Source organism: Giraffa tippelskirchi, chromosome 13 (genome assembly GCF_054371585.1).
Source record: "Giraffa tippelskirchi isolate mGirTip1 chromosome 13, T2T-mGirTip1v1.2.pri, whole genome shotgun sequence".
In the NCBI taxonomy this organism is placed as follows: domain Eukaryota; kingdom Metazoa; phylum Chordata; class Mammalia; order Artiodactyla; family Giraffidae; genus Giraffa; species Giraffa tippelskirchi.
Window position 1 is genome coordinate 75,856,026 of NC_137287.1, and position 26,999 is coordinate 75,883,024.

At 41.9% G+C, this 26,999-nt stretch overlaps 1 protein-coding gene across 3 annotated transcripts in view; it reads left to right on the forward strand.

Moving 5' to 3' along the window:
* Window positions 1-26,999, forward strand: part of SLC39A12 (solute carrier family 39 member 12) — a 97,477-nt gene that overhangs the window by 10,959 nt on the left and 59,519 nt on the right. For 2 of the 3 annotated variants that reach the window (XM_081553760.1, XM_081553761.1), the window contains exons 2-4: window positions 10,212-10,368; window positions 11,675-12,008; window positions 20,054-20,335. In XM_081553760.1, coding sequence (XP_081409886.1) covers window positions 11,748-12,008; window positions 20,054-20,335 — 543 coding nt within the window. In that variant the 5' untranslated portion in view covers window positions 10,212-10,368; window positions 11,675-11,747. The remainder of the gene's footprint in view (window positions 1-10,211; window positions 10,369-11,674; window positions 12,009-20,053; window positions 20,336-26,999) is intronic. The other variant, XM_081553762.1, reaches the window with a different exon arrangement.

Consider the following 26,999-nt stretch of genomic DNA (forward strand, 5'->3'; position numbering starts at 1 on the left):
GATTTCCACGTTTATCAGTAGACTCAAAATATGTGGATTCCTCTCTTTGTTTGCAACCACTAATAATCTTATGTCAGTGCAGTGAAGTGTATACTGTTGTTTACTGATTGTGGTCACTATTTTGTATTGATGGGTCCTCCCTATTTATCAAGTACAGTGTGTAATGCTGCTGCTGCTGCTGCTGCTGCTGCTAAGTCGCTTCAGTCGTGTCCGACTCTGTGCGACCCCATAGATGGCAACCCACAGGCTCCGCCACCCCTGGGATTCTCCAGGCAAGAATACTGGAGTGGGTTGCCATTTCCTTCTCCAGTGCATGAAAGGGAAAAGTGAAAGTGAAGTTGCTCAGTCGTGTCCGACTCAGCGACCCCATGGACTGTAGCCTACCAGGCTCCTCCGTCCATGGGATTTTCCAGGCAAGAGTACTGGAGTGCGGTGCCATCACCTTCTCCGTGTGTAATGCTAGGAACACAAAAATGATTAAGACCCGTACCCCACTGATGGGTGCAGCTAAGACATAACAAGATGTAAACACATGAATTAACATACCATGGGGCAAATGGGATAAAAAAGTATCACGAGGCACAGATGATGGAGATTCTACCACACATGAGAATCATGGAAGGCTTTTCAAAGCAAGTGGTATTTGAGCTGGTTTTTAGGCAAACAAACTAGATTCAGCAGCTGAGAGGAGAAAGGGCCTTTTCAGTTTGAGAGAATATCATGAATACTAGAACCTGGGGAAATTCGGTGTAACAGAAGCAAAGTGGCCTGGAGAAGAAGCCAAAGAAGACCTCTCTGGTGGTCCAGTGGTTAAGAATCTGCCTGCCATGCAGGAGACACAGGTTCGATCCTGTGTCTTCCTGGTCTAGGAAGATTCCACATGCTGCGGGGCAACTAAGCCCAGACACCACAACTAGAGAAAGCTTGTGCACAGCAATGAAGATCCAGCACAGCCAAAAGTAAATATTTTTTTTAAAGGGGGAGAAAAAGAAAAAGAAGGAACTGAAGTGGAAGAGACTGTAGAGAGAATTACATGGAATTACATCACAGAGCTTATATAATGATTGCAGTGTGATGACAATGCATTTACTGAGCTCCTATATGTGCCAGGTACTAAAATGCCCTGAGGGAAGATGATATATGCATCTTAAAAGGGAGAGAAAAAGGCTCAGAGGTCCCATAAGAAGTTCTACTCAGGGCCAGTATTCAGTATTCTTTCCACAGGTCTGCTGGCTCCTATTACCAGCACAGCCTGCTTTAAGGAATTCTAGAAACTAGTCTAGTGGTTTTCAAATGTGTTCTCAAGAACCTTCGGGTGTTATGGAATCCAGAAACAATAAAGAATACCTCCAAAACACAATCATCACTCTTCTCAGATTTACATATTTGGGTGACCTCTAAGAATTTCTTTTAAAAAAAAGACTTTTGCTGCTAAAACAAATAATTTAAAAAGGAAAGTCATTGATTTAGTCAAATCCTTCCTTTTAAAAATGATTTTTCCCCCATTGTGCAAGATTATACATTTGTTATAGAAACTTTGGAAAATATTGAAAATGGAAAGAAAAATCACCTATGTTTCTATCAACAGTGGGGAGCTACAATTAATACTTTATTTATAGTCAATACTTTTGCCATGAATATATTTGACATAGTTCTGATCTGAATAGCATTATACATAAGTGTTTAACAACTTTTTAATTATATAGTGTGCCTAATAATTACACAAATATAAATCTTTCCATGCCAAGATGAAAATCCATTCAATAATAAGCAGTGAACAATTTATTTTGTAAAATGCTCTTGAATGTCATTAGTTTATTCAACATAAATGTTGAATCATTTTTTCTTGGCAAGATTTGAGTTCACATTTTTTTTAAAGTCATCAGGTTAAAGGATATTCAAAAGACAAATTTCAGCCCAAGTCACATACTTTTGACATATTTAATGATTAATACCAAAGTTTCCCTCTTAAAAGCAGAATAAAATGTTCAATAGTGATTATACTGTTTTCCTAAAAATATTCTAGAAACTGCAATGTTTTAAGTGTGTGGAGAAAAAAATACATTTGATGGTTATATACTTTATGGAATATCCTTTAATCTCAAATTACAAAGGATAAGTTCTCAATTTTAAAAATCAAACAAATGAGAAGTTGAATTTTTTAAAAGACACAATTCCCAGTGGTTTGGACCAGTACTCAAGATTCTGAAGAAGTGTTAAATGTTAAATACATCCTTTGATTGGTAACATCTGTGGTGGCACTAGTGGTAAAGAACCCGCCTGACAGTAAGACATGAGACTTGGGTTCGATCCGTGGGTCAAGAAGATCCTCTGGAGGAGGACGTATCAACCCACTCTAGTATTCTTGTCTTCAGACATGACTGAAGTGACTTAGCACACATAACTAACTCCAGGAGGACTTTGAAACCAGTTGGAGAGTGATTAGGAGATGAAGAAAGATGTCAGAAGTTCCATTTTCCTTACATCCTCAGAAAAGAACATGGATGCAAACCATAGCCTTTGGAATGTTAATCATCATATTCACTCACATCATTTCACACTCTTCTCCCTTTTTAAATGGAACTATAGGAATAAATAATAACTTTTAAAATAATATAAACTAATAAATATTATTTATTCCCTGGTGGTCCAGTGGTTAGGGAACTGTGCTTTCACTGCAGGGTGCATGGGTTCTTATCTCTGGTTGGGGAGCTAAGATCTTGCTTGTTGTGCAATTTGGCCAAAAAAAAGTAAAAAAAGAAATGACACTATAGTTGATTTACAATATTGTGTTAGTTTCAGGTATACAGCGAAGTGGTTCCACTCTTCTCCCTTTGATACCCCACCTCCTGGTATTCACACTTTTAGTATACCTCTCCCACTGAGTGTAGGTAATTCACTTCTGACCAGTTCAATATGCGGTGTCACCTGGGATTAGAATTCACTAGATTGCCAAGGACCATGTGGGCTTGAAAGGGGATTCTTCCACAGTCCAATCTTCAAAAGAAACCTCAGCCTTGGTCACCACCTGGATTGTAGCCTGATGAAACCCTAGAGTGGACGACCCATGTGAGCCACGGCTGGATTCCCAACCCATAGAAATTGTGGGATAATCAACTTGTCAACCATAGCCCAAGCTTGTGGTTCAGTGTGGTACAGAAATAGATGATTCATACACCTGTTTACACAGTGATTCACCCTGCGTGACTCAGGAAGTAACTGAGAAATTGAGTGGTCACCAGGCCTCCTCATTCCAACTCTCCATTTCCATGAGCTTTCTCCATGTCTGAAAATACTGCTTTAAGAAGCAGAAAAACAGTGCTTTGTGATTACTACAGGGGTGAGATGGCGGGGGTGGTGGGGAGAGGCTAAAGAGGGAGGGGATATATGTATACATATAGCTGATTCAGGTTGTTGTACAGCAGAAACTAACACAACATTGTAAAGCAACTATATTCCAAAAAAATTTTTAAAGGAAACAGAAAAAAATGGCAAGACATATCATTGTTGTCTCAAGGGGTAGCAGTGTTTGCATTTGGTGCAAATCAACAGAGAACTTGACAGAAAGAAGTTCACAGATAGGGGTTTCTGGATTTCACTCAAGCAACAGTCCAAGAATAGGCAGCCAGGGCTGCTAGGGTGGTTTGGATGATACTTCTGAGGCCTAGGCTCCACTTCTGTCTTCCTGCTTCAGTTGGAAGGGGGAAGCTCTTGTTCTTTTGCTGTTTACCTCCCCTGGGGCCACAGGTGTGTCACTTCTGCATCCCAAGCGGGAGGCCCCCTTTGACATCCCCAGCAGACTACCACTCATCATCATCTCAGAGCTGTGCCACCGGTCTTTAAAGAGTCTGGAGAAGCAAGGGTTTTTAGTTGAGCACTTTGGTGTCCTGAAGAAATGAAGGCAGGAAGAATGGTTATCAGGTAGACATCTGGCAACATCTGCCACTCAAAGCTTCATTCCCACAGACAGAACCATGGGAAGATGGGATAAAGGAGGAAGGAAATAAAAAGAGTGGAAATTAATGATGTGAAAAGCTGGCTATGATGAGGATCATCAAAGCCAAAGTGAAAGGTAAATTTTTTTTGGATCGTATCATTTATTTTATATTTTTATTGGAGCGTAATTTCTTTATAATGTGTTACTTTCTGCAGTACAACAACATGAATCAGCTATATGTATACATATATCCCCTCCTTCTTGAACCTCCCTCCCACTCCTCCCATCCCACTGCTCTGGATCATCACAGAGCACTGAGCTGAGCTCCCTGTGCTATACAGCAGCTTCCTGCTAGCTGTCTTACACATGGTAGTGTATATATGTCAATGCTACTCTCTCAGTCCGTCCCACCCTCCCCTTTCCACCCCTGTGTCTGTATATTCATTCTCTATGTCTGCATCTCTATTCCCGCCCTGCAAATAGATTCATCAGTACCATTTTTCTAGGTTCCATACATATGTGTTGTTTAGTCGCTAAGTCGTGCCTGACTCTCTATGATGACATGGACTAGAGCCTGCCAGGCTCCTCAGACCATAGCATTTCCCAGGCAAGAATACTGAAGAGGGTCACCATTCCTTCTCCAGGGGATCTTCCCGACACAGGGATCAAACCTGTGTCTCTTGAATTGGCAGGTGGATTCTTTACTACTGAGCCACCAGGGAATCCTCATGTATGTGTTAATGTGTGATGTCTGTTTTTATCTTTTCAACTTCACTCTGTAAGACTTTAGTTTCAATTACATCACTACAAATGACCCAATTTCTTTCCTTTTTATGGTGGAATAATATTCCAAAAGGTGAATTTTTGAAATGACTAATAAAGCCATTTTTAGCAGGTCTGACACAATATAATAGTGAAAACACTGTTTCAACACTATGCATATAACATAATGCATTTGCTATCTTGGGTAGGACACCACCCTCTTTTTTTTTAATGCTCTTAGATATCTTTTTCTATTAGTAGTTATACATGGTTTTCATAAGGAAAAGAAAATATTGTTTGAAAGTTGCACATAAAATATGTGTTTTTTAAAAATCATGTTTACTATTAGTTTCCAAATCAAAGATCATCTTAATGTCAACATTTAAAACAGGTGACATTTTCTAACTGTTGGATATTCAGTGATGTCACAGAATCAGGAGATGGATAAGACTCTAGTATCTACCCTGTGGAGAAGGAAATGGCAACCCACTCTAGTACTCTTGCCTGGAAAATCCCATGGACAGAGGAGCCTGGTAGGCTGCAGTACACAGGGTCGCTAAGGGTCAGACATGACTGAGCGAATTCACTTTCACTTTTCCCTTTCATGCATGGGAGAAGGAAATGGCAACCCACTCCAGTGTTCTTGCCTGGAGAATCCCGGGGATGGGGGAGCCTGGTGGGCTACCGTCTATGGGGTCGCACAGAGTTGGACACGACTGAAGCGACTTAGCAGCAGCAGCAGCAGCAGCAGCAGCAGCATCTACCCTGTAGATGCTGTCTTTCAATTGAACATTCAGATTTTCCTCTGAGAAAACAGTTGAAGAGGGCGTAGTGTTTGTTTCAAATGCCTAGTGGGTAGACCTATTATGTATTACAGAAAAGGAGAGCCTGAAGTTCTATTTGTTTTCAAGTTTTACTTTTTTTCTGAAAAAATTTTTTTCCCTGAGAACTTTTGTGCTGAGGGAGTTTTGGGGAGAATTAAAAAATCAAAATGTAGCAGATCGTTATTATTTTTTTCTTCTTTTTTAAAAAATTATATCATATGAATTTTTAATATTTTTATTAATTTTTTAAAAAAACTCTACCCAATATTATATAATGACCTATATGGGAAAAGATTACTTTCTTTATGATGAACTTTTGCCTGATTCCTTTGTGTAACCCATGATTCATTGTAAAAAGAAGCCTAGACTTAACAAATAAAAATGGAATCACACTGCAACAGACAGTTGCTTGCTGGTATAAGCACCAAGTTTGATGTATACAGGCCTGGATTTCTCGTGGCATCTACTAGCTATGTGACCTGGGGATTTTAGAAATGTACAGTGAGAAGTTCATTAGGTTCAGGACTTCCTGGTGGTCCAGTGGTTAAGAAACTGTCTGCCAATACAGGGAACACAGTTTTGACCCCTGATCCAGTACAATCCCACATGCCATGGGGCAACTAAGCCTGCACCCTAGAGCCCACGCGCTGCAACAAGAGAAGGATATCACAACAAGAAGCCTGAAAACCGCAAATAGAGAAAGCCCTCACAAAGCAATGATGACCCAGTGCAGCCAAAAATAAATTTTAAAAAATGAAATTAATTAGGTTCAGTTGAAATCACATGAGAAAATACATGTGAGGTTACTTAGCCCAGTGCCTAGGCATTCAAGACAATTCAAAATTAGTTATGACCTAGGGAGGTTAGAGTCTTGGAAAAGAGGGAAGAAGACAGCATAATGGGAGGACGGGGAAAAGCAAGGCCCAGAAGTAGCTCAGTGTCTTAGGACCTCATCTGACTGCCAGAGAGGGCCCCACACAGAGTGAGCTGGAAGCTGAGGAAGAGGGACACATGCAGTGCTACCACGAGCTCAGAGTCTCCTTTCCTCAGGACATTTGCTGGAATATTCATGTAATAAATCTATAAATCTGTGATGATTATGGAAGTGAATGGTGATCCCTAGGGTTGTACAGTACATAACCTGCAAAACTGTGCGTGGCCACCCTGAATGGTACAAGATGGCTCTACACTTGATTCAGTCTCTTCTGAAGAGGCTGCCTCCTTGTATTTCATGTTACCTGGTGGGCCCCTTTAAATTCTTTCCAGGTCAAGGCATTATATTGATAGGAGGTAGAAGTTTGAAACTCAGGTCACACAGCACGGCAAAGAATTGGAGCTGAAGGAAGGGCAGATTAATGTCTTCCAGCTTCCCTTCCACCTCCTGTCTACTACATCTTCCTGCGTTAGCACAAAAAAAGTCTCTGTATATCAGGAGATTGGCCTCCCTAGTGGCTCAGTGATAAAGAATCTGCCTGCTAAGTGGGAGATGCAGGTTTGATCCTGGGTCAGGAAAATTTCCTGGAGAAGGAAATGGAAACACGCTCTAGTATTCCTGCCTGGGAAATCCCATGGACAGAGGAGCCTCAGTTCAGTTCAGTCACTCAGTCATGTCTGACTCTTTGCAACCCCATGGACTGCAGCATGCCAGGCCTCCCTGTCCATCACCAACTCCCGGAGCTTACTCAAACTCATGCCCATTGAGTCAGTGATGCCATCCAACCATCTCATCCTCTGCTGTCCCCTTCTCCTCCTGCCCCCAATCCTTCCCAGCATCAGGGTCTTTTCAAGTAAGTCAGCTCTTCACATCAGGTAGCCAAAGTATTGGAGTTTCACCTTCAACATAAGTACTTCCAATGAATATTCAGGACTGATTTCCTTTAGGATGGACTGGTTGAACCTCCTTGAGTCCAAGGGACTCTCAAGAGTCTTCTCCAGCACCACAGTTCAAAAGCATCAATTCTTCAGCCCTCAGTTTTCTTTATAGTCCGACTCTCACATCCATACATGACTACTGGAAAAACCAGAGCCTTGACTAGATGGACCTTTGTTGGCAAAGTAATAGATCTGCTTTTTAATATGCTATCTAGGTTGGTCATAACTTTTCTTCCAAGGAGTAAGCGTCTTTTAATTTCATGGCTGCAGTCACCATCTGCAGTGATTTTGGCGCCCTCAAAATAAAGTCTTCCACTGTTTCCCCATCTTTTTGCCATGAAGTGATGGGACCAGATGCCATGATCTTAGTTTTCTGGATATTGAGTTTTAAGTCAACTTTTTCACTCTCCTCTTTCACTTTCATCAAGAAGCTCTTTAGTTCTTCTTCACTTTCTGCCATAAGGGTGGTGTCATCTGCATATTTGAGGTTTTTGATATTTCTCCCAACAATCTTGATTCCAGCTTGTGCTTCATCCAGCCTAGTGTTTCTCATGATGTACTCTGCATATAAGTTAAATAAGCACAGTGACAATACACAGCTTTGATGGAAGAGCCCAGTAGGCAACAATCCATGGGATTGCGAAAGAGTTGGACAGAACTTAGTGACTAAACAACAACTTATCAGGAGATACTGCAGCAGATGAAACTGTTTCCAAATTAGGGTTAAATCCTTGTAAATATCAACCAGAAGTCAATGAGCTCCTTCTTTGTACATAAAGGGGGTTAATTCACACCTGAAACTCATTATCCCCAGAGCTTGGTTTGGATTGCAAATATAACTATGTTTAAGGAAGGTAGATTTCAGGCTTGTTGAGGAAGCAGGCAGGTTGGGGATGAAGAGTTAACAGCTATAATCCAGATCAGATGAAGAAAGCAACACCTCGCTGTTAGCCATGTGCTTCCTCCTTCTTCCTTGGGATCTGCCTGCCTTCCAGCCTTTCTCTGAGGCTTCTCCTTGCCGCTCTAATGGCTGTCTCACTCTGAGGCAGGAAGAGAAATCTGGTCGGTGGCTGACTTAGGTATGACTGTGAGGGGAGAGCAAGCCTCCAGGCAAATGATACAGACTGTGACCTGAGGGTGAAGTTCACTTAGTTGAGAGCCTCTTAGCTCCTGGGTGGGCTGCTGGAGGTGCTGGGATCAGCTGAGACTAGTAATGGGTGTTTGAGAATTCCTGCAGGGGGTAACTCACTGGGGCTCTAGGAGGGGCAGACCCCTAGCCACAGGGCATATGAGACTAGGAAACACAGGACTTCCAGCCTGGACATCCATCTGGGAATCAGGAGAAAGATCTCAAATTTCCAGCAGGGGGGTGCTCTCTCAGGACTACTTCATAGCCAATCAAGATGCAGCTCTGCTCTAACCTGGAAAATTATACGGAGGGACTTGGGCGGGGAGGGCTGATCTGGGGACCTGATGATTGGAAGTTGGCCAGGAAGCAAGGGCTTAATTCCAGAAATAAGGCAAAGCTGAAGTTCTGAAAAGCAGCAGGTGACAAGAGGACTGGATAATTCGCTCAGTAGACTTTGGGCTACTTAGTTACCGGCTCACCGAGTCCCTGAGACTGAGATGGGGCAGAGCCTACAAATGTTGCTCAGGTGGTTCCAGCTGCTGGGTGGGCAGCAGGCCGGGAGCAGGAGCTTGCTGGGGAACTTAGTCCAGGGTGCCCTCTCTGGTCTTTAGTCCATTTCCTGTTCTGCATCCACCTCCACGGTTGAAAGGTCTTGACCACCTCCTCACTCCTCTGTTGGACACATGGTTTTGGACTCTTGCTTCAGGTATATCTCCCCACAGATTTCGAGAGAAACAGCCATGGCCCTTCCTCTGACAGTTTAGATAAATCTTGAGTGTTCCCTTATGTGTGGGTCAAGAGCAGCCGGGCGTTTTCTGGAAGCGCTGGCCCTCTGTGTTTGTATCAGGCTCACCAAAATTGTCCTAGGATCATTTCACTCTTGTTCCCAATCTTCATATCCGATGAACGTTTGAGAACAATTATCTCACCTTCTTTGTTTTTTGCCTTGGTCTCCCTCCCCAACCACTACCATAGAACCCAACCCAGAAATCTCTCCTTTTCCTACACTTTTCAGATTCATTTTGTGTCTTTGGAGCCTCTGTGCTGTTTCCATGTCCACTTTGAAATCTTGGGTTTTTAACTTCTCTTACCTTCTATAAAATTTACCACATTTGTTCTTTCAGTCATTTATTCCCTAATAAGTTAGTGAGAGCTCGTTTCACAGCACCGGAGGGCATGATGTAATTACTTCTAACACAGACTCTGAGATCAGAATATACACAGCTAATTAAAGTTTCCCACTTAAGTCCCAGGTAAGAATTTTATTCCTCCAGTAAATGCTTTTTTTTTTTTTTTTGAAAAATGTACTTAAGGATGCCTGAAATTGTTTAAAATCCTGTACCTTATAAAATAAAGCTCTGATGAGCCTGTCTTTTTTTTTTTTTTTAACAAATCTTTGGTTTGAGTGTGGATAAAGCAGTTATCACAAAATCATTTGAGAAATAAAAGAAATCTTGATTTAACATGAAAACCTTTCCATTCTGTAAGTGAACTCGTTTGACCTAGATCTATCCTTTAAAGGGCAAGTGGCTGTAAGAAATTCTAAGGTTGTTCTCAGAATTCTAAGACAATTGGTAAATATTGATATAAAAAGTCGGGTTCATTAGTGACACTGATTTGATTTTCCTGAAAATCGGCCAAACAGAAAGTTCTCACTTTTATCCACCTTCATTGTTACTCTCCATAGCAACTGAAAACTTTTCTGGGCTGAAATAATCCTCTCTAGCTCCCAGCGCACAGTCAAGGAATTTTAAAAACAGAGGACTTTGTAACCACGAAATACCCTCCAAGATTTAAAAGGCCACAGAGCTCCAGATAAATAATCATTTATCTTTCTCCTGAAGGTAAGCACTGGGTTTAGAAATGTTTGTATCATCCTCTGTCATTTTTTAAATGCTAACATAAGAATCTTAAACTTGCTCTCTCTTTTTAAACCATAAAAGTAATCCTAGTATTTTTGTTACTACCCCACAGCCATTTTAGCTCATCTCTGGGCCAAGATCTGCCATGAGATGCTGTTAACATTTTGCGTTCCTTAAGCAATCGGTTGAAGAGATTAATATTTTTTTTCCAGAAAGCTGATTGGCTCTAAAGTTGTCCTTTTCACTTCTGTAGTGAGCCCCAAATATGTGGATTTATCATGCTTCATGCGGCTTTGAAATCTCTTGTTTTTCTAAGATAGTTCATACTTTTAATCAGCTGAAAACTAACTAGTATTTTCTGGACATTACTGTTGTCGTCCTTTCCTTTTTGAAAATCTTCTGACTCAATGTGATATCTGTAATGTATTCAAATTTATTTTCTGTTTACTTTTATTGACTTACTTCACTAATGAGGCCCATAAATCAATGGGTTAAAATGAGGATGTTTCCTGTTGGGGGTGTGGAGAGATAAATAAGGAGTTTGGGATTAACATATATTCACTTCTGTACATATAATAGGTAAACAACAAGAATTCCTACTATATAGCATAGGAAACTATAGTCAATATCTTATAATAACCTAAAATAGACAAGAATCTGAAATATATATATATGTATAACTGAATCATTTTCCGGTACACTTGAAACTAATACAGCATTGTAAATCAACTATACCTCAATTTAAAAACTGAGAGCGTTTCCTGCTCTTTTTTTTAAATTGAAGTATAGTTGCTATACAATGTTGTGTTAGTTTCTGCTGTACAACAACGTGAATCAGCTATAAGTATAGATATATTCCCTTCCCTCCTGAGCCTCCTTCCCTCAGCCCTCTTCCCCATCCCACCCATCCAGGTCATCACAGAGGACTGAGCTGAGCTCTGTGTGCTATATAGCAGCTTCCCACTAGTTATCTTTTTATACATCTGGGTCTTATGACTTGTAGCACCTTTAGAAAAGTGAAATGTATTCTTCCTGTCTTTTCACTCTATGTCTAGTTCCCAGAGAGGCAATATAACCCACTTCTTGGCTGTTGTACAGTTTGAAAGTCTAAACCCACCATAGATTCCTGCCAGTGGGGGTTATGAACAACCTACAGATCCCCTGTTGTTTAGAAACAGCTTGTCATTGCCAATCTGCTTAGCCACCCAGTTAATGAATCCTTTCAAACCTCTTGCAGTCTCAATAATTAAAGCCTTCATTTTTCCCCTTTCCGCTGACATTCCTCCAGCCTACAAGTTGACACCGTGAACACCAGCCCACCTCCTCCGTCAGAGCAGACTCGGGGCAGAGGAAGAGTGGAAATGTGCTTCTGGACAAAGCCTTCTGTATCCTGGGTGCCCTTCTTCCTTCTACTCAGCCTTGATCCCTCAACTGAGACGGAAAAACCCTCAACTCAGGACACCAGCAGTACTTGGAGTCCAGGGCAACTGACCGAAGTTCTACGGGTTCTCTCTGCTGATGACCCCCGTCCCCTGAACCACTCAAGAAGCCTCATCAGAACATTGCTGGAGAAGACTGGGTGCCCACGGAGGACGGACAGAAGGCAAGGAGATTGCAATCTGGTTAGTGTGATAGAATGGGATCAGGGACTGAGCCTGTTCACAAGAGCCATGCATTTCCCAGTCACTTATTTCAGGAAAGCAAAATCAAACGCAAACCTTCCAATATCTGAGTGACCAATGCATTAGGGTATAATAACTCCCATATGACAGATCATGCAGTATTCTGCATATGCCATTTAAAGACATGGAGAACTTCTTCTTTTTTTTTTTTTAATGATAATAAGCCTTCTGTAAGCCTTTTACAACCCTTCTACAGGCTTAGAAGTATGTATTTGCAAGTATGCACTGTTAGTTCCCTCTTCTTTCTGACTTACTAATCCTTTTTATTGCAATGACCTTGAATGTGATTGGTTAGATAGATGCTGCTTGTTTTCTGAGGCAAATAATACCATCCACTATTTGTCTAACGTTGAATTTTTAAGTACTTTCTCCTGAATATCGGTAGGTGCATTTTAATATTTTGTATCATGGGGAGTTAATGAATTGGATGATTGTCTTCTTAAAAATGGGGAATCTGAGCTGGGGAAGGGAAGTGCTATCAGTGGGGCCGAAGTGAGATCCAGGGTCCCAGAGGCCCATTTTCCAGCCATTTCCTAGTCTATTAAGTGACTCTCAAACCCTGGCTATCCATCAGCATCACCTGGCCAGGCTTCACAAAATACCCAGGTTGCAACTTCCTTCTCCAGAGATCAAGATTTCACTTGCCCAGGAATTTTTTTTTAAATCTCTGCAAGGCACTTTAATGTAAAGTCAGAATTAATGTAAAAATCAACATTTAATGTAAAATCAGAATGTCTCCATTGAGGGAAAGGGAGTTTGACAAGAGCATCCCCAGCAGTAAGATCCCATGTTTTAAAAATGATCGCAGGGATTTCCCTGGTGGTCTGGTAGCTAAGAATCCGAGCTCCCAATGCAGGGGGCCTGGGTTTGATCCCTGGTCAGGGAACTAGATCCCACACGCCTCAACTCTTTGCTACAACTAAAGATCCTGCATGCCATGACTATAGACCCAGCACAGCCAAATAAATAAAACATTTTTTTTAATGACTGCAAACAACAACAAAAAAACCAGACCAAAGCATTCTCAGCATCCCTTTCCTGACCAATTAGATTTTTTTCAGAATGCTGCTGCTGCTGCTGCTAAGTCGCTTCAGTCGTGTCCGACTCTGTGCGACCCCATAGACGGCAGCCCACCAGGCTCCGCCATCCCTGGGATTCTCCAGGCAAGAATACTGGAGTGGGTTGCCATTTCCTTCTCCAGTGCATGAACAGGAAAAGTGAAAGTGAAGTCGCTCAGTCATGTCTGACTTTTAGCGACCCCATGGACTACAGCCTACCAGGCTCCTCTGTCCATGGGATTTTCCAGGCAAGAGTACTGGAGTGGGGTGCCAATTGCCTTCTCCGTTTTCAGAATGACCTCACAAATAAATAAGTAAATAAATGAAGACATGACTAAATAAGAGAAGAGAAATCATTTCCCCCCAGAATAAGTTTTGGCAGATTTTCTCAATCACGCTTAGTTCTGAGGGAAACATTTCCTGGCCAAGTGTTTTGTTTTTTGTTTTTCATGACCAAGGGTCTGGCTAACAGAATTTTTCTCTGCTCTGTGCAAACAATAAATAATTCAATAATTAGTAAAACTCCCAAGGGTTCCCAGAGAAAACATGTGTTGTAAGAGGCAGCTCATCTGTGATGACATTAATTTATATATATAGCAACAGAAGACTTCCCACCGGAAATAACTAGGAGTCATATCTTATTAATGTCCTCTGAGAATTTGCTTCAGAGAAATGTTCTCCTCTAACGACATGAAGTGCCTTATTAAGGCTGGTCGAATATTAGTTTAGCAGGGTAGGGGAGGATGTAAACAGGCAAGATTGTTCTCCATTTTTGGAGGGGGGTGGGATAGGTTGTTTTGTACATTTTTGTTTTGTTTTGTTTTCTATGATATTAACAAGTGTTTGGCCAATTTAGCTTCTGTTTGAATTAATTCTTATTCCTAGGAAGTGAAACACTGTAACACCTTTACTCTCCAGCTGCTGCTGTTTCTTTTTCTAAGAGACTAAGGTTGGGAGTAAAAAAAAGGCAAATTTCAGCTTCACCTCCTCAGAAGGATCTAGTTTACCCAAACATCCATGATCTAAGCAAGGAGTCCATGAAATCTGTGTTCATTCACACACACAAAAAACAAACTCCCTGATTTTCCAAATACGCACATTCTGTGCAAGCCACAAATCTTCACCTTGTTGAATTTTTTTTTTTTTTTTGTCTTTTTAGGGACTATGTCCGTTGAGAGGGTGCCTATAAGAAGTTCTCTGATTATAAAGAGGGCAAGGGGGTGAGATCATGTCCTTAAATGTCTGAAGAAAGAGATCAGAGTGTATCTTGAATGTGTGGGGAGGAAATAAGTTCCCAATTTTATTTCAGATCTAGGTAAAAACTGAATTTTTAAAAAAACTGATCTGAAGTTTTTGACAGTGCTGTGTGTTTTAAAATAAATCCTTTCAAGCTGCTGTCTTTGAAAAATAGACACCCTTGCCTGATTGTGGCTCTTTTTTTTTTTCTTTTAATGAGAAGAGTGAGAAGAGGGTTTTAATACATTAGTAACTCCACAAGAATGGATTGCACTTAAGTAATGATGAGAACCGTGACCCTGCTTGGGTTTCAGGCATGGTGAAGGGAAAAGAATCTGGTTTGAAGTTAACATTGGGAGCGTAACCTTGTTCTGGTGCCTTCTAGCTGGTAAGTCATTGAGGTGCTGATTCCTTCCTCTGAGGGCTGCTGGTGAGATCACATGTTCATCTGTGAATGTATTTAGGAACTCAAACTCTCTTCTCCCACACGTATTCACGGAAATGTCCAGTTCCAACCCCCTTTCGGGCTATTGGAGCAGCGTTTGTGAAGGACTGTCAGACTGGAAAAATCAGACTTTTCCTCAGCATACCCTTTCTGAGTGCCCCTCAGCCTCACCTCAGCTGTCCCGGAGGTGTGGGGTTTTTAACCAAGATCTCCAGGTGATTCTCAGACACATTCAAAGAGAACTGATGCTTTAAGAACTCCTGCGTTTAATCCCCCCCCCCCCCCGTCCCTGATTTCTCAGAACTACCATGAGGTAAAGTGTGAAAAGCATCAAACTTTATCTTGTTTATGGAGCAAGTTTATCTGAACTCTTCTCAGTTAAGGCTTTTCTTTCTGTCACTCAGAAATGCCACTAAACCTAGTACAAACCCACAAAAACTTAGTGCCCACCATCAGCTGACATCATTCCAGATCTTTCTTTGAAAGGAAAAGGAAGAAATATAATTTCCCTCTTATGTTTTACAGTCAACTGTTAGCAACCCCCACCTCCCTTCTAAGCAGACCTTATAAAAATCTAAGAACTTAAAGAAGGCAGTAGATTTATCCATAATTCCAAATCAAATTCTAAATGTCTCTTGGTTTAAAATTCCTAAAGTTTATCCTGCAGGTTCTGACAACTACTTCATTAGCATAAAAGAAATATTTCATATAGCTCATTGTCACTGAGGCTGGAGCCTGAAATACACAGGCAATACACAAAAAGCTGAATTAAGCAGCTGGGAGAAGGCAATTTGATTTGGCTCCAGGGTGTCATAGAAAATTTCTACCAAATATCTGAGTAGTCCATTTAACTGAGTAGAAAATGCTCCTCACATTTTGAGTAGTCTTTTTACCAAAGTTTATTTCCTTATAAAGTTGAAAAACTAATTCCTAGAATCTGTGTTTTTTTTTTTCCTCCTCTTAAACCTTATGCCTCCACCTGACAAGATTAAAAGGAAATCAGTGGATTATTTCTGAGTGAGTCCATTCTTTTTTAACAAAGAATCAGTTCACTGGAGTCAGAGCCTGGGACAGATCCAAAGCCCATGGGGTGCCACTATTTGCAGACTTTTGCTAAACATCTTCTCTCAAACCACAACCAAAGCACTTCTGAAAACTGTAACAACGAAAACAAATCTAGCAGTGATGAGCTGACAATTCCAGTCCCCCCACCAACCTCTAGAGGCCTTCTGTCACATCCGTGCCCAGAAGAGAAGCCACAGTTTCTTAGGTTAGCTCTTCTAATTCTCCCTGCAGCGTTCTTTCCTCAAGCCACAGCCTTCTGTATTAAGGCAATTTGTCTAAGATTCAAATATCAGAGCACCAAGTTTTCAGCCCATGGCCCTTTGATTCACCATTAAGTTTCATTTCAGCTGGCCTTAAAAAACTAAAGCAGGGAGTAGGCAAACCTCTGATCGTTCAAGATGACCAAACTCTCTAATCAAACAAATGAAATACTTCCACAACTTGTTTAAAGCTTTTCAAAGTGAGAAACTGATTTACCTTGCAAGTTGTAAGCCTTTTACAAACTAATTCTGGCGTGACCATCTGCATAAATACAGATCTTACCCTCTTTTTAAAATATTTTATCTATTCGTTTATTTTTGGTTGTGCTGGGTTTTTGTTGCTGCACACAGGCTTTCTCTAGTTGCAGTGAGGTGGGGGATACTCTCTAGTGGTGCAAGGGCTTCTTACTGCACTGAATTCTCTTGTTTTGGAACTCAGGCTTTAGATGCATGGGCTTCAATAGTTGAGGCACATGGACTCAGTTTTATGCGCGTGGGCTTAGCTGCTCCATGGTATATGGGATCTTAGTTCCCTGACCAGGGATCAAACTGGTGTCCCCTGTGTTGCAAGGTGGATTCTTAACCACTTGACTACCAGGAAAGCCCAGATCTTACCCTCTTCTCCACTACATTGTGCCACACCCCTCCTCCCCACCCTTAGAAAGGCCCACAGCAAAAGCATGGAGAAGGAACCACGAGTGGACGAAGGTCTCAGGCAGCTTGGATGGGATAAAGAGTGGCCATAGACACTGCTGTGTGCAACCAGCACACAGCCACACCTGGGCCACGTAAATGTGGTTTGGTGGCCTCACGGAGGTTCTATGTGTTCTTGACACTCTTCTTCCCATCTATCCAGTGCTATCAAGCAACCTGAATAGCACTTAAAAGTTGATCAGGGTGAATTCAATCAACTCTCTGGTTATACCATGTTGTCACTGATTGGTATGAGAACCTTACCAATCCCCTAGCCTCCTAATTGACCCAATTTCTTCCTACCAAACAGAAGGGAGAGAAAATTACTGGGTAAGGGGCTGCACAGTAAATACATAGGTGACCCACAGCTGGTTTCCATGACACAAAACAAAGGAATGAAAATATAAAGTCTGTCAATGGCAGAGCAGGAATTAAGACTGGGCAGCCACTATCAACTGTGTGGCTTTAAGTACATTACTCACCCTCTCTTAAACTTGGCTTACACATATACTAAGGGTATTTTTCCTCATAGAAGGAAAAATTTAGTTCATACTTAATTCTGTGCATACTTAAATCTTTGCATACTGCATATAAATATACCTACTAACTCATTATACATTAAATAATTGGTCAATTAGTATTCTGAATGCTGTCTGTTGTGCAGAAATATTTGGTGGATTATGATATAAACCGGGCACATTTTGTTTTTCGGTTTAAAATGATATATTGTTTCCCCTCTTTGAAAAATTGATTATCCGACACCTTTTCCAGAAACCAGGAGACTTATACACCGAGGAATGACTCAGTATGGAAGGTGCTTAGCTCTGTCTTGGACACGTGGCTTCCAGTAAATGGTAGCCGTATTACCAACAGTTTTACCGATATTCTAGTTTCAGGAGGTTATTAGGTCCAAAGAAGGATTCATCTGACTCACCCCATACAATAGCTACCAACCCATGGACTTTTCTCTAGGGATGATTAGGGAACAGAAAAGGGCTGGTGTGGTTTTGGTGGTTGAGTTTAACCTTGGCGCTTAGAGTTGGTCTCATTGAGAAGCCTGCGCCTGTTTGCTGAATTCTTGGCCCCTCACAGTTGAGTTGGGGAGAGCTTGGAATCTGCCTGGCTTGTGAAGAATGTGATTAATGCTTTGCTTTACAGATGGATGACATGTTTCTTTCTGACTCAGATGGTATTTTCCAGATGTTACCCAGTGGGGCGCACAGCAGACATGGAATTAGATCCCCTGCAACTTCCACCTCAGAGAACAGATTCAAAGATGTTAGAGTAGATTATCCCACAGTGGGACAGCTCCCCTGGGGCTCAAGATAGGTATTACTTAATGCCTTCACTCTGAGGCTGGTGCCATGTCATGGACTGCTTCTTGGATCCTGGGAGTGTTCCCAGAAGCTCCTTGAGTGTCTTTGAAGAAAGACAGTTCTTGTCTTGCTCGGAAAGCTTCTCTTCCACAACCTATGTGTCTTTCTTTTTCTCACCATCCCAACACATTTCTCCAAACACCTTCCTCTGTCAAGTAAACTTCTTCATTAGACAAGCGAGGCATCTGTCTGTGGCTTGTGAAACAAAGCATCGTGCAAGCATTTTTAGTAATTCTCAAACCACCAACCTCTCTGTTAACAGCAGGGTGCAGTGATTGAGTCTCAGAAAGGTACTGACATCAGTTCTCTTAGGTGGGATAAGGGAGATGCAGATGGTACCCACTAGGTGACACTAGTGGTAAGGAACCCAACCTGCCAATACAGGAGACGTAAGAGACATGAGTTCGAACCCTGGGTTGGGAAGAATCCCTCGGAGGATGAAACGGCAACCCACTCCAGTATTCTTGCCTGAAAAATCCCATGGACAGAGGAGCCTGGCAAACTACAGTCTAAAGAGTCACAGAGTCAGACACGACTGAGTGACTGAGCACACATATTCCATGTTCACTCTTCTTAAGTGTCATCACAGTGCTAGAGACTGAGGATAGATTTATGCACAAAGCAGACAAAATCCAGCCTTATTGGGCCAGTTGTCATCATCAAGAGGAAATAGAAAATAAACAAGCAGACAAATTAATCTTAGAAGCCTAGTTGCATGAAAAAATGAAAAAATCGTGAATGCTAGAATTGCCATTAGCTGCCTCAGCCTGTTAGGCCCTTAATATGTGGCTCATCCCAACTGAGATATACTGGTCAGTGTAAACCACACAGCAGATTTCAAAGATTTAGTGTGACAAAAAGAATGTCAAATAGCACATTGATACCTTTTAGAATTTTGATTGTGTGTTGAAATGATCATATCTTGCATATATGTGTATCTTGCAATAAAATGTAGTATTCACATTAATTTCACTTATTTCTTTTATGGTTTAAAAGGTGGCTACTTGGGACTTCCCTGGTGGTCCAGTAGTTAAAAATCCACCCTCCAATACAGGGAACTAAGATTCCACATGCCATGGGGCAACTAAGCCTGTGTGCCCCAAGTAGAGAAGCCCATGTGCCACCACTACTGAGCCCACATGTTCTAGAGCCTCTCCATGCTCCAGAGCTGGAGAAACCCCCATGCACTGCAATGAAGACCCAGCACAGCCAAAACAAACAAAACATGTGGTTACCAGAAAATTTAAAGTGTGCCTGGCACTTGTAGCTTGCATTGTATTTCTATCGAATGGCACTGTGCTAGAGAACACAGGGCAGGGATGGGGACTTCCAACTTTGGACAGGGTATCCGGGAAGGCATCCCTGAGGAGGTGGCCCTTGAAGTTGAGACCCAAGAAATCAAGTGGGAGAGAGACTGGTGGAACTGACAGAAAGTCACAGAAGCAGAAGTGAAGTGAGAGCAGTGGAGAGGGGATAAGATGAAGTTGGCTAGATAGGGTAGGTAGAAGCCAGACTGAGGAGAAAATTATAAGGACTTGAATTTCATTCTAAATGCAATGGGGCATCACTTTAAAAGCCAGAGTCAGCTGGTTTTAATCGAGGCAGCAAATTGACAGCTTGTGTTACCATAGTTGAAGACAGAAAGACTGCATTTAGGAAATAAGGACTTCCTGGGAGAGCTTCCTTATATAAAAGTCCAACCCTGACTGTCTTACTTGAATTGGGCTATTGAGGCTGCCCACTTTTCCTTCCTATTCATAAAATAATAAACATCAGAGACTCTGTGGTGGTTAATGTTCTGGGACTATTTGTCAAGCTTTCTGTTTATTTTTATTTATTAATTTTTGCACAGTGCCTTGAACCAGATGCCCTGTTACTAATAGCTGGAGGAGATTTCGAGGATCAGCTCAGAGAGGAAGTGATCCAGCGAGTTTCTCTTCTCCTCCTCTATTATATCATTCATCAGGAAGAGATTTGTTCTTCTAAGCTCAACATGAGTAATAAGGAGTATACATTTTACCTGCACAGCCTTCTCAGCCTCAGGCAGGATGAAGATTCCTATTTCCTTTCACAGAATGAGACGGAAGATATCCTGGCTTTCACCAGACAGTACTTTGACACTTCTAGAAACCAGGTAAGAAAGTCAGAATTGCTAACTAGCTCTGCTGCTAAGATACAGTCTCAGAGCATGACTTTTTGTCACTAATATATTTGTAAGATGCTCAAAAACTTCTTAGAGAGGTAAGCAGTTGTGGTTTTTAGTGATGGGACATTGTGACATAATTTAAAATTCTGAGTCTGAAGGCAGGGAATGTAACGATTAATCAGTTGTCAGATGAGTTTTAGCCAGAAGCTGGGTGGGTGGGTGGGCAGACAGGCCAGGTAACAAGGCAGCTCTATTCTGAGTCCCTCTGAGCACTAGAGTGAATGTGATTCATGGCTTTTGATCAGTCTCTACAGACTGAACTCTAGCAGTGATTGCAGTGTGTCTATTTGCCTTGCCTTCTGGCCAGAGAAAGAGAAGGTGGTAAGAGTTGGGAAGAGATGAATTTATTATTAGTTACTTTCCGGAGGATGCAGCTTGCAAAAAGCCTTATTCATGACAGTCAGCACAGGCATTATCTCTTTTGTGGCTTTTGACTGGTGCTGCATATATTCAGTGGTCCCAAGTCTTTTCTTCTCTTACAGCTCCCACTGTTAGGAAATAAGCATCTTGTTGCCTCATTACTATTCCAGTAAAAGCTGACCTTTCAGTTACCTTTTTGCTTTCTGCTTTGTGGTGGAAAGTTTGAGCTGATAACATTCTCTGAACATGAACTCTTTTAAGCCATATTTTCTTAAAGAATTAATTGAGTAGCCACCAGCACATTTTGAAGAGTGTGGCAGAATGTTTTTTTTTTTCCTCTTGAATTATTAATTGACATGTGTCTTCGTCCATTTGGGCCGATATAATATAAGTGTCATAAACTGAGTGGCTTACAAACAACAGAAATTTATTCTCATACTTCTGTGAGACTGGAAAGTTGAAGATCAAAGTGCTGGGTAGATTTGGTATCTGATGAGAGGCACTTTTTGGTTCACAGAAAGTCATCTTTTCTTTGTGTCCTCACATGGTGGCAGGAGCAAGGGAGACCTGTGGGATGTTATGTAAGGGCACTAATTCCATTCATGAGGGTTCCACCCTCATGATCTAATCACCCCCCAAAAGCTTCACTTCCTAATACCATCACAGTGGAGGTTAGGATTTCAACATGTGAATTTTGGGCGGGACACAAACATTCACTCAGTGGCAACGTATATTGATAAATTTTAATTAGTGACTTCAATTCTGGTTTCTAGGAGTTCAGTCATGCTGCAACTTAATGCCAGAAAACATACCCTCCAATTTGCTGTAGCTAGGCTTAATTTTTCTCATATTTGGCAGAACAAATGGAAAGACAGTTTACTAAGGACTTTGTAGATATCATTTAAGTAACTCAAAATCACATGAATCTCAAAACTTTGGCTATATATTTTTTTCTATTTCCAATTGAGAAAATGTGGTTCTTTTTTAGAATCCAATTTTCTACTTAAATAAGGTAGTGTCCCTACAGAGAATTTCCTCAGTGCAGCATCTATATAATACAAGATCAGTTCAAATTAGCCACGGGGATTTTAGCCTCCTGTGTGTTACTGTCTTTTGATATATATTAAATGCAAATGGAAAGCCAGCATTTAAAGGCAGATGGAATGTATATATTTAATGCAGACTTCTGGTTATGCAATGCATACTGTAAATACCTGAGTTTCTGAGTTTGTGTGTGTGAGATTAAACATTCCTGTAACAGAATAAACTACTTCAATATTATATGTAGATCTACTTTATTCTTATATTGAGTCAAGAAGAATTGAGCTACTGATGAGTCATAACCCTGTGTTGCACCTTGGAACAACTATCTCATGGAGGAAATCATTGTCTCCAGATCCTGGGTCCTGTGGCCCATGCACTTGGACTTGGGTTCCTCTAGGATGTCAGTCAGTCTGGACTTTTGCAGAAGGCCTCTTGGCACCTCACTGCAGGCTGCTGCTCTCTGACTAGAGGACGTAAGGTCACAGAAGGTTCTGGCAGTCCAGGCCCAAAATGACTAGCGGGTCTTGGTTTGCATAGGACTCAATCAATGGCACCCCACTCCAGTACTCTTGCCTGGAAAATCCCATGGACGGCAGAGCCTGGTAGGCTGCAGTCCATGGGGTCGCTGAGAGTTGGACATGACTGAGCAACTTCACTTTCACTTTTCACTTTCACGCACTGGAGAAGGAAATGGCAACCCACTCCAGTGTTCTTGCCTGGAGAATCCCAGGAACGCCTGGAAAATCCCATGGACGGCAGAGCCTGGTAGGCTGCAGTCCATGGGGTCGCTGAGAGTTGGACATGACTGAGCAACTTCACTTTCACTTTTCACTTTCACGCATTGGAGAAGGAAATGGCAACCCACTCCAGTGTTCTTGCCTGGAGAATCCCAGGAACGGTGGAGCCTGGTGGGCTGTCGTCTATGGGGTCGCACAGAGTTGGCCATGACTGAAGTGACTTAGCAGCAGCAGCAGCAATCTCCTTAAGTCACACCACTAACAGCAGCTCCAGCTGGGCCTTAACCAGCTCATTAAGAGAGACAACCTTACTCCATCATACCCTGATTTAGCCACCTTCCCTAATGGTCCAGAGTGTAAACATCCCTTTATTCCTTCCTTCTCTTCCTACTCGGTTTTATCTTCCTGACTCAGTGTCTGAATGCACCCACCTCTCTCCATTCTTTCTACCCTTGCTGTTTCCATGGTAAATGTACCTGGTCTTCCACTAACCCTGCTTCTTATATGGAGCATGAATATTTGTGACCACATCCTAAGGACTTCAGGGATGGAAACAAGCTTTAGAATATCCCTTTGTCCTCAGTGGCACTTTGAGATGATTACTCTTTTACAGCTTCTATGAAAAACCCACCCCACCTCTATGCCATACACACTCTCTGCTATTTTAACTTGTTATTGTCGTTCATGAGTCTTCTGGCTACTTCTCCAAATTTGTTTAAAGTTTGGTAACTGCCTCTTATCCTTCCACACTGCTCCCTACCATAGCTATTAATAGGCTTTTGCCAAACTCACCAATTACAGACTTAAAACAAACAAACAAACAACAGGCTATTGAATACAGTTCTCTAAACCAGCAGTCCCTGACATTTTGGCACCAGGGACTGGTTTCATGGAAGACAATTTGTCCATGGATAGGGGTGGCGGATGTTTCCAGTTTTGTTCACTGCTCACCTCTTCATGTGTGGCCCGGTTCCTAACAGACCATGAACCACTACCGGTTTGTGGCCTGGGCTTAGGGGACCCCTGCCCTAAACCATAATGGAAAAGAGTATAAAGACTTATGAAAAAAATGAGTCACTTTGCTGTACAGCAAAGATTAAACACAATAGTGTAAATCAACTATATACTTCAGTAAATAAATCTTATCAGCACTTTTCCCCCATTGTCCTGTGTCGCAAGGCAACATTGACATAGTAAAGTAAACCTCCCCTTAGTTCCTTATTTGATGAACATAATTCCTCCTTCTCACACTCCTGTACATGGTATTTCTAAACCATTTATGTCCTGCTCTGTGCTCTCACTTTTGAAGTCAAGTCCCATCTCCATGAAGCTCTCTTTCTCTCATTGATTTCTTTCTTTCTTTTTTTCTTTCACCTGTACCACACAGCATGCAGCCAATGCAGGAGACATAAGAGATGTGGGTTTGATCCCTGGGTTGGGAAGATCCCCTAGAGTAGGAAATGGCAACCACTCCAGTATTCTTGCCTGGAAAATCCCATGAACAGAGGAGCCTGGCAGGCTATATAGTCTACGAGGTCTGTCTGTATATGAGTGGATGGCTCAAAAGAAAAATCTGGACTGGTATGCAGCAGAATTGAAGGTCATCAGTGTTTGGGAGTGCTTGACATTGTGAGTGGATCTCAAGTAACAAGAATATAGTGAGGAGAGGGAAAACCAAAGTTGGGCCATGGGGGGGCACCATGGCAAAGAGTTGGACACGACTGAGAGACTAACACAACGTGGCAAGTAGGGTCTTAGTTCCCTGACCAGAGATTGAACCTGTGTCCCCTGCATTTGAAAGTGAAGTCTTAACTACTGGACCACTGGGGAAATCTCATCACTCATTGATTTCTGTCATCCCACATTTCATGGTTTTTTTCCTCCCGTTTCCATCACACCCATCTCCTGGTTTTCTTCTCACTTGTCCAGCTATTTCTTTGAAGGAGGAACTTGACCTGCCATCCCTTAAGCCGGACTTCCCTTGTAGCTCAGCTGGTAAAGAATCTGCCTGCAATGTGGGAGACCTGTGTTCGATCCCTGGGTTGGGAAGATCCCTTCAAGAAGGGAAAGGCTACCCACTCCAGTATTCTGGTCTGGAGAATTCCATGGACTATATAGTCCATGGGGTCACAAAGAGTCAGACACGACTGAGTGACTTTCACTCACTTCACTCACACAATGTCAGGCACTCCCAAACACTGATGACCTTCAATTCTGCTGCATACCACTCCAGATTTCTCTTCTGAGCCATCAACTCATATAAATACCTGCCTTGCAAAATTCTCTATTGGTTATTTCCTTGGCCCTTGAAATTCAATATTAAAATGGAAAGTCATTATTTCTATTCCTGAATCTGTCCTTTCTTTGATGTTGCTTATGTAGCTCTTGAAATAGTCTCTACTTTGGCTTGTGTGATGCTGCACATTCCTGTTTTTCTTTCTCTCTGACCCCCATTTTCACCTGTGTCGCCTCATCTCTCTTTCTCTGTGTAGACATTTTTTATTCCTGTGCTATATGTTTTATCTCCATAATTTATTTAATAACTTGAAGTTTGCACCTCTTATTTCTCTTCACCTATTTCACCCAATCTCCCACTCCATCTCCTAGGACAGCCATTAGTTTGCTCTCTATTTCCATAAGTTTGTTTCTATTTTGTTTGGTTCACTTGTTTTTTAGATTCCGTATATAAATGAGGTCATATAGTGTTTGTCTTTGGCCTGCTAATTTATTTCACTTAGCAGAATGCCATTTTGTTGCAAATGGCAAGATTTCATTCTTTTTTATGGCTGCATTATGTTCCTTTGTACATGTATACATGCATACATGCTCAGTTGTGTCTGACCCTTTGTGACCCCATGGACTATAGGCCGCTAGGCTCCTCTGCCCATGGGACTTTACAAACAAGAACACTGGAGTGGGTTGCCATTTCCTTCTCCAATGCATGAAAGTGAAAAATGAAAGTGAAGTCGCTCAGTCATAGCCGATTCTTCGCGACTCCATGGACTGCAGCCCACCAGGCTCTTCCGTCCATGGAATTTTCCAGGCAAGAGTACTGGAGTGGGGTGCCATTGCCTTTTCCAAATAACTTGATGACTTTCCTCCAATTATCACCATCACTGTTTTTTACCTGGACTACTATAATAGTCTTGCAACTGTGCTTCTAGGAATCACTGACTCCCTTTCCAGTCTATTTGTTCTCCACCATATAGCCAGAGTGAATTCATCAAAACACACTAGTCCTGTAGCCCTAGTCCCATCCCTGCTCAAAATTCTCCTTTTGCTTCCAGTTGATTTTAGGATATAGGGCAAACTCCATTACCTGCCAATAAACCTTTGGCCTTCACCATGCTCCTCTTTCCAAGTTGCTCAGCAATAACATATCCGCTTGTGAATGCAGGAGATGCAGGAGACAGGAGTTCAGTCGCTGGGCCAGGAAGATCCCCTGGAGAGGGAAATGGCAACCCACTCCAGTATTCTTGCCTGGAAAATTCCATAGACAGAGGAGCCTGGTGGGATATAGTCCATGGGGTCACAAAGAATTGGACACAACTGAGTGATTGAGCGCGCACACACACACACACATCCACTTGATACTGATTCAACTAGTAGATTCACTTATTATTTATAAAAATTGTGAAATGGGTGATGACCCACAGTTTTGTTTTGGATCCTTCTTCTTCCCTTCCTATCTTACCAGTGGGGAGAACCTCTCTTTGAGAATGAAAAGAGAATCCATATCATCACTAGCCTACGGCCGGAGTAAGTTTCGGTTGGTAAGGAGGAAGCTGAACCAAGTAGTTGAAGGCATATGTGAAAGGGAGCATGCTCTGTGATCATATAAGAGTCAGCAGAGTCAGCTTAAAGTCAAGGTCAGGGCTATAGATTTGAATGTTATCAGCCTTCAGGCTGTACTTGAAGCTGGAGAAAAACAGTTCACCAGTTGAAAGGATGAAAGTTAAACTGCAAGTATCTCAGATTGGGACTTAGACCTATGGTATTTTAATTGAGATCACACGTGTTCTCAGGACTAATGAAGCTCAGATTCTTGATGTCTCATCACAGAAAGAATTCAGTGAGAGACAAAGTGATAGTTAAGAAGTGGATTTATTTAGAGAGAAACATACTCCACAGTGTGGGCCATCTGAGAATGTAGGCACCAGGGTGTGGGGTTGTCAGTTTTTATAGGGCTGGGTAATTTCATAGACTAATGAATGGAACGAGTAGTCCAGCTATTTGAGGGAAGGGGTGGAGATTTCCAGGAATTGGGCCACTGCCCACTTTTTGACCTTTATGGTCTGCCTTTGAACTGTCATGGCACCTGTGGGTGTGTCACTCAGCTTGCTGGGTGTGACAGTGAGTATATACTGAGGCTCAAGTTCTAGAGAAAGTTGATTCATCTGCCATCTTGGACATAATTGATTCTAATCAGTTTATGTCATGTCCCTTCTGTT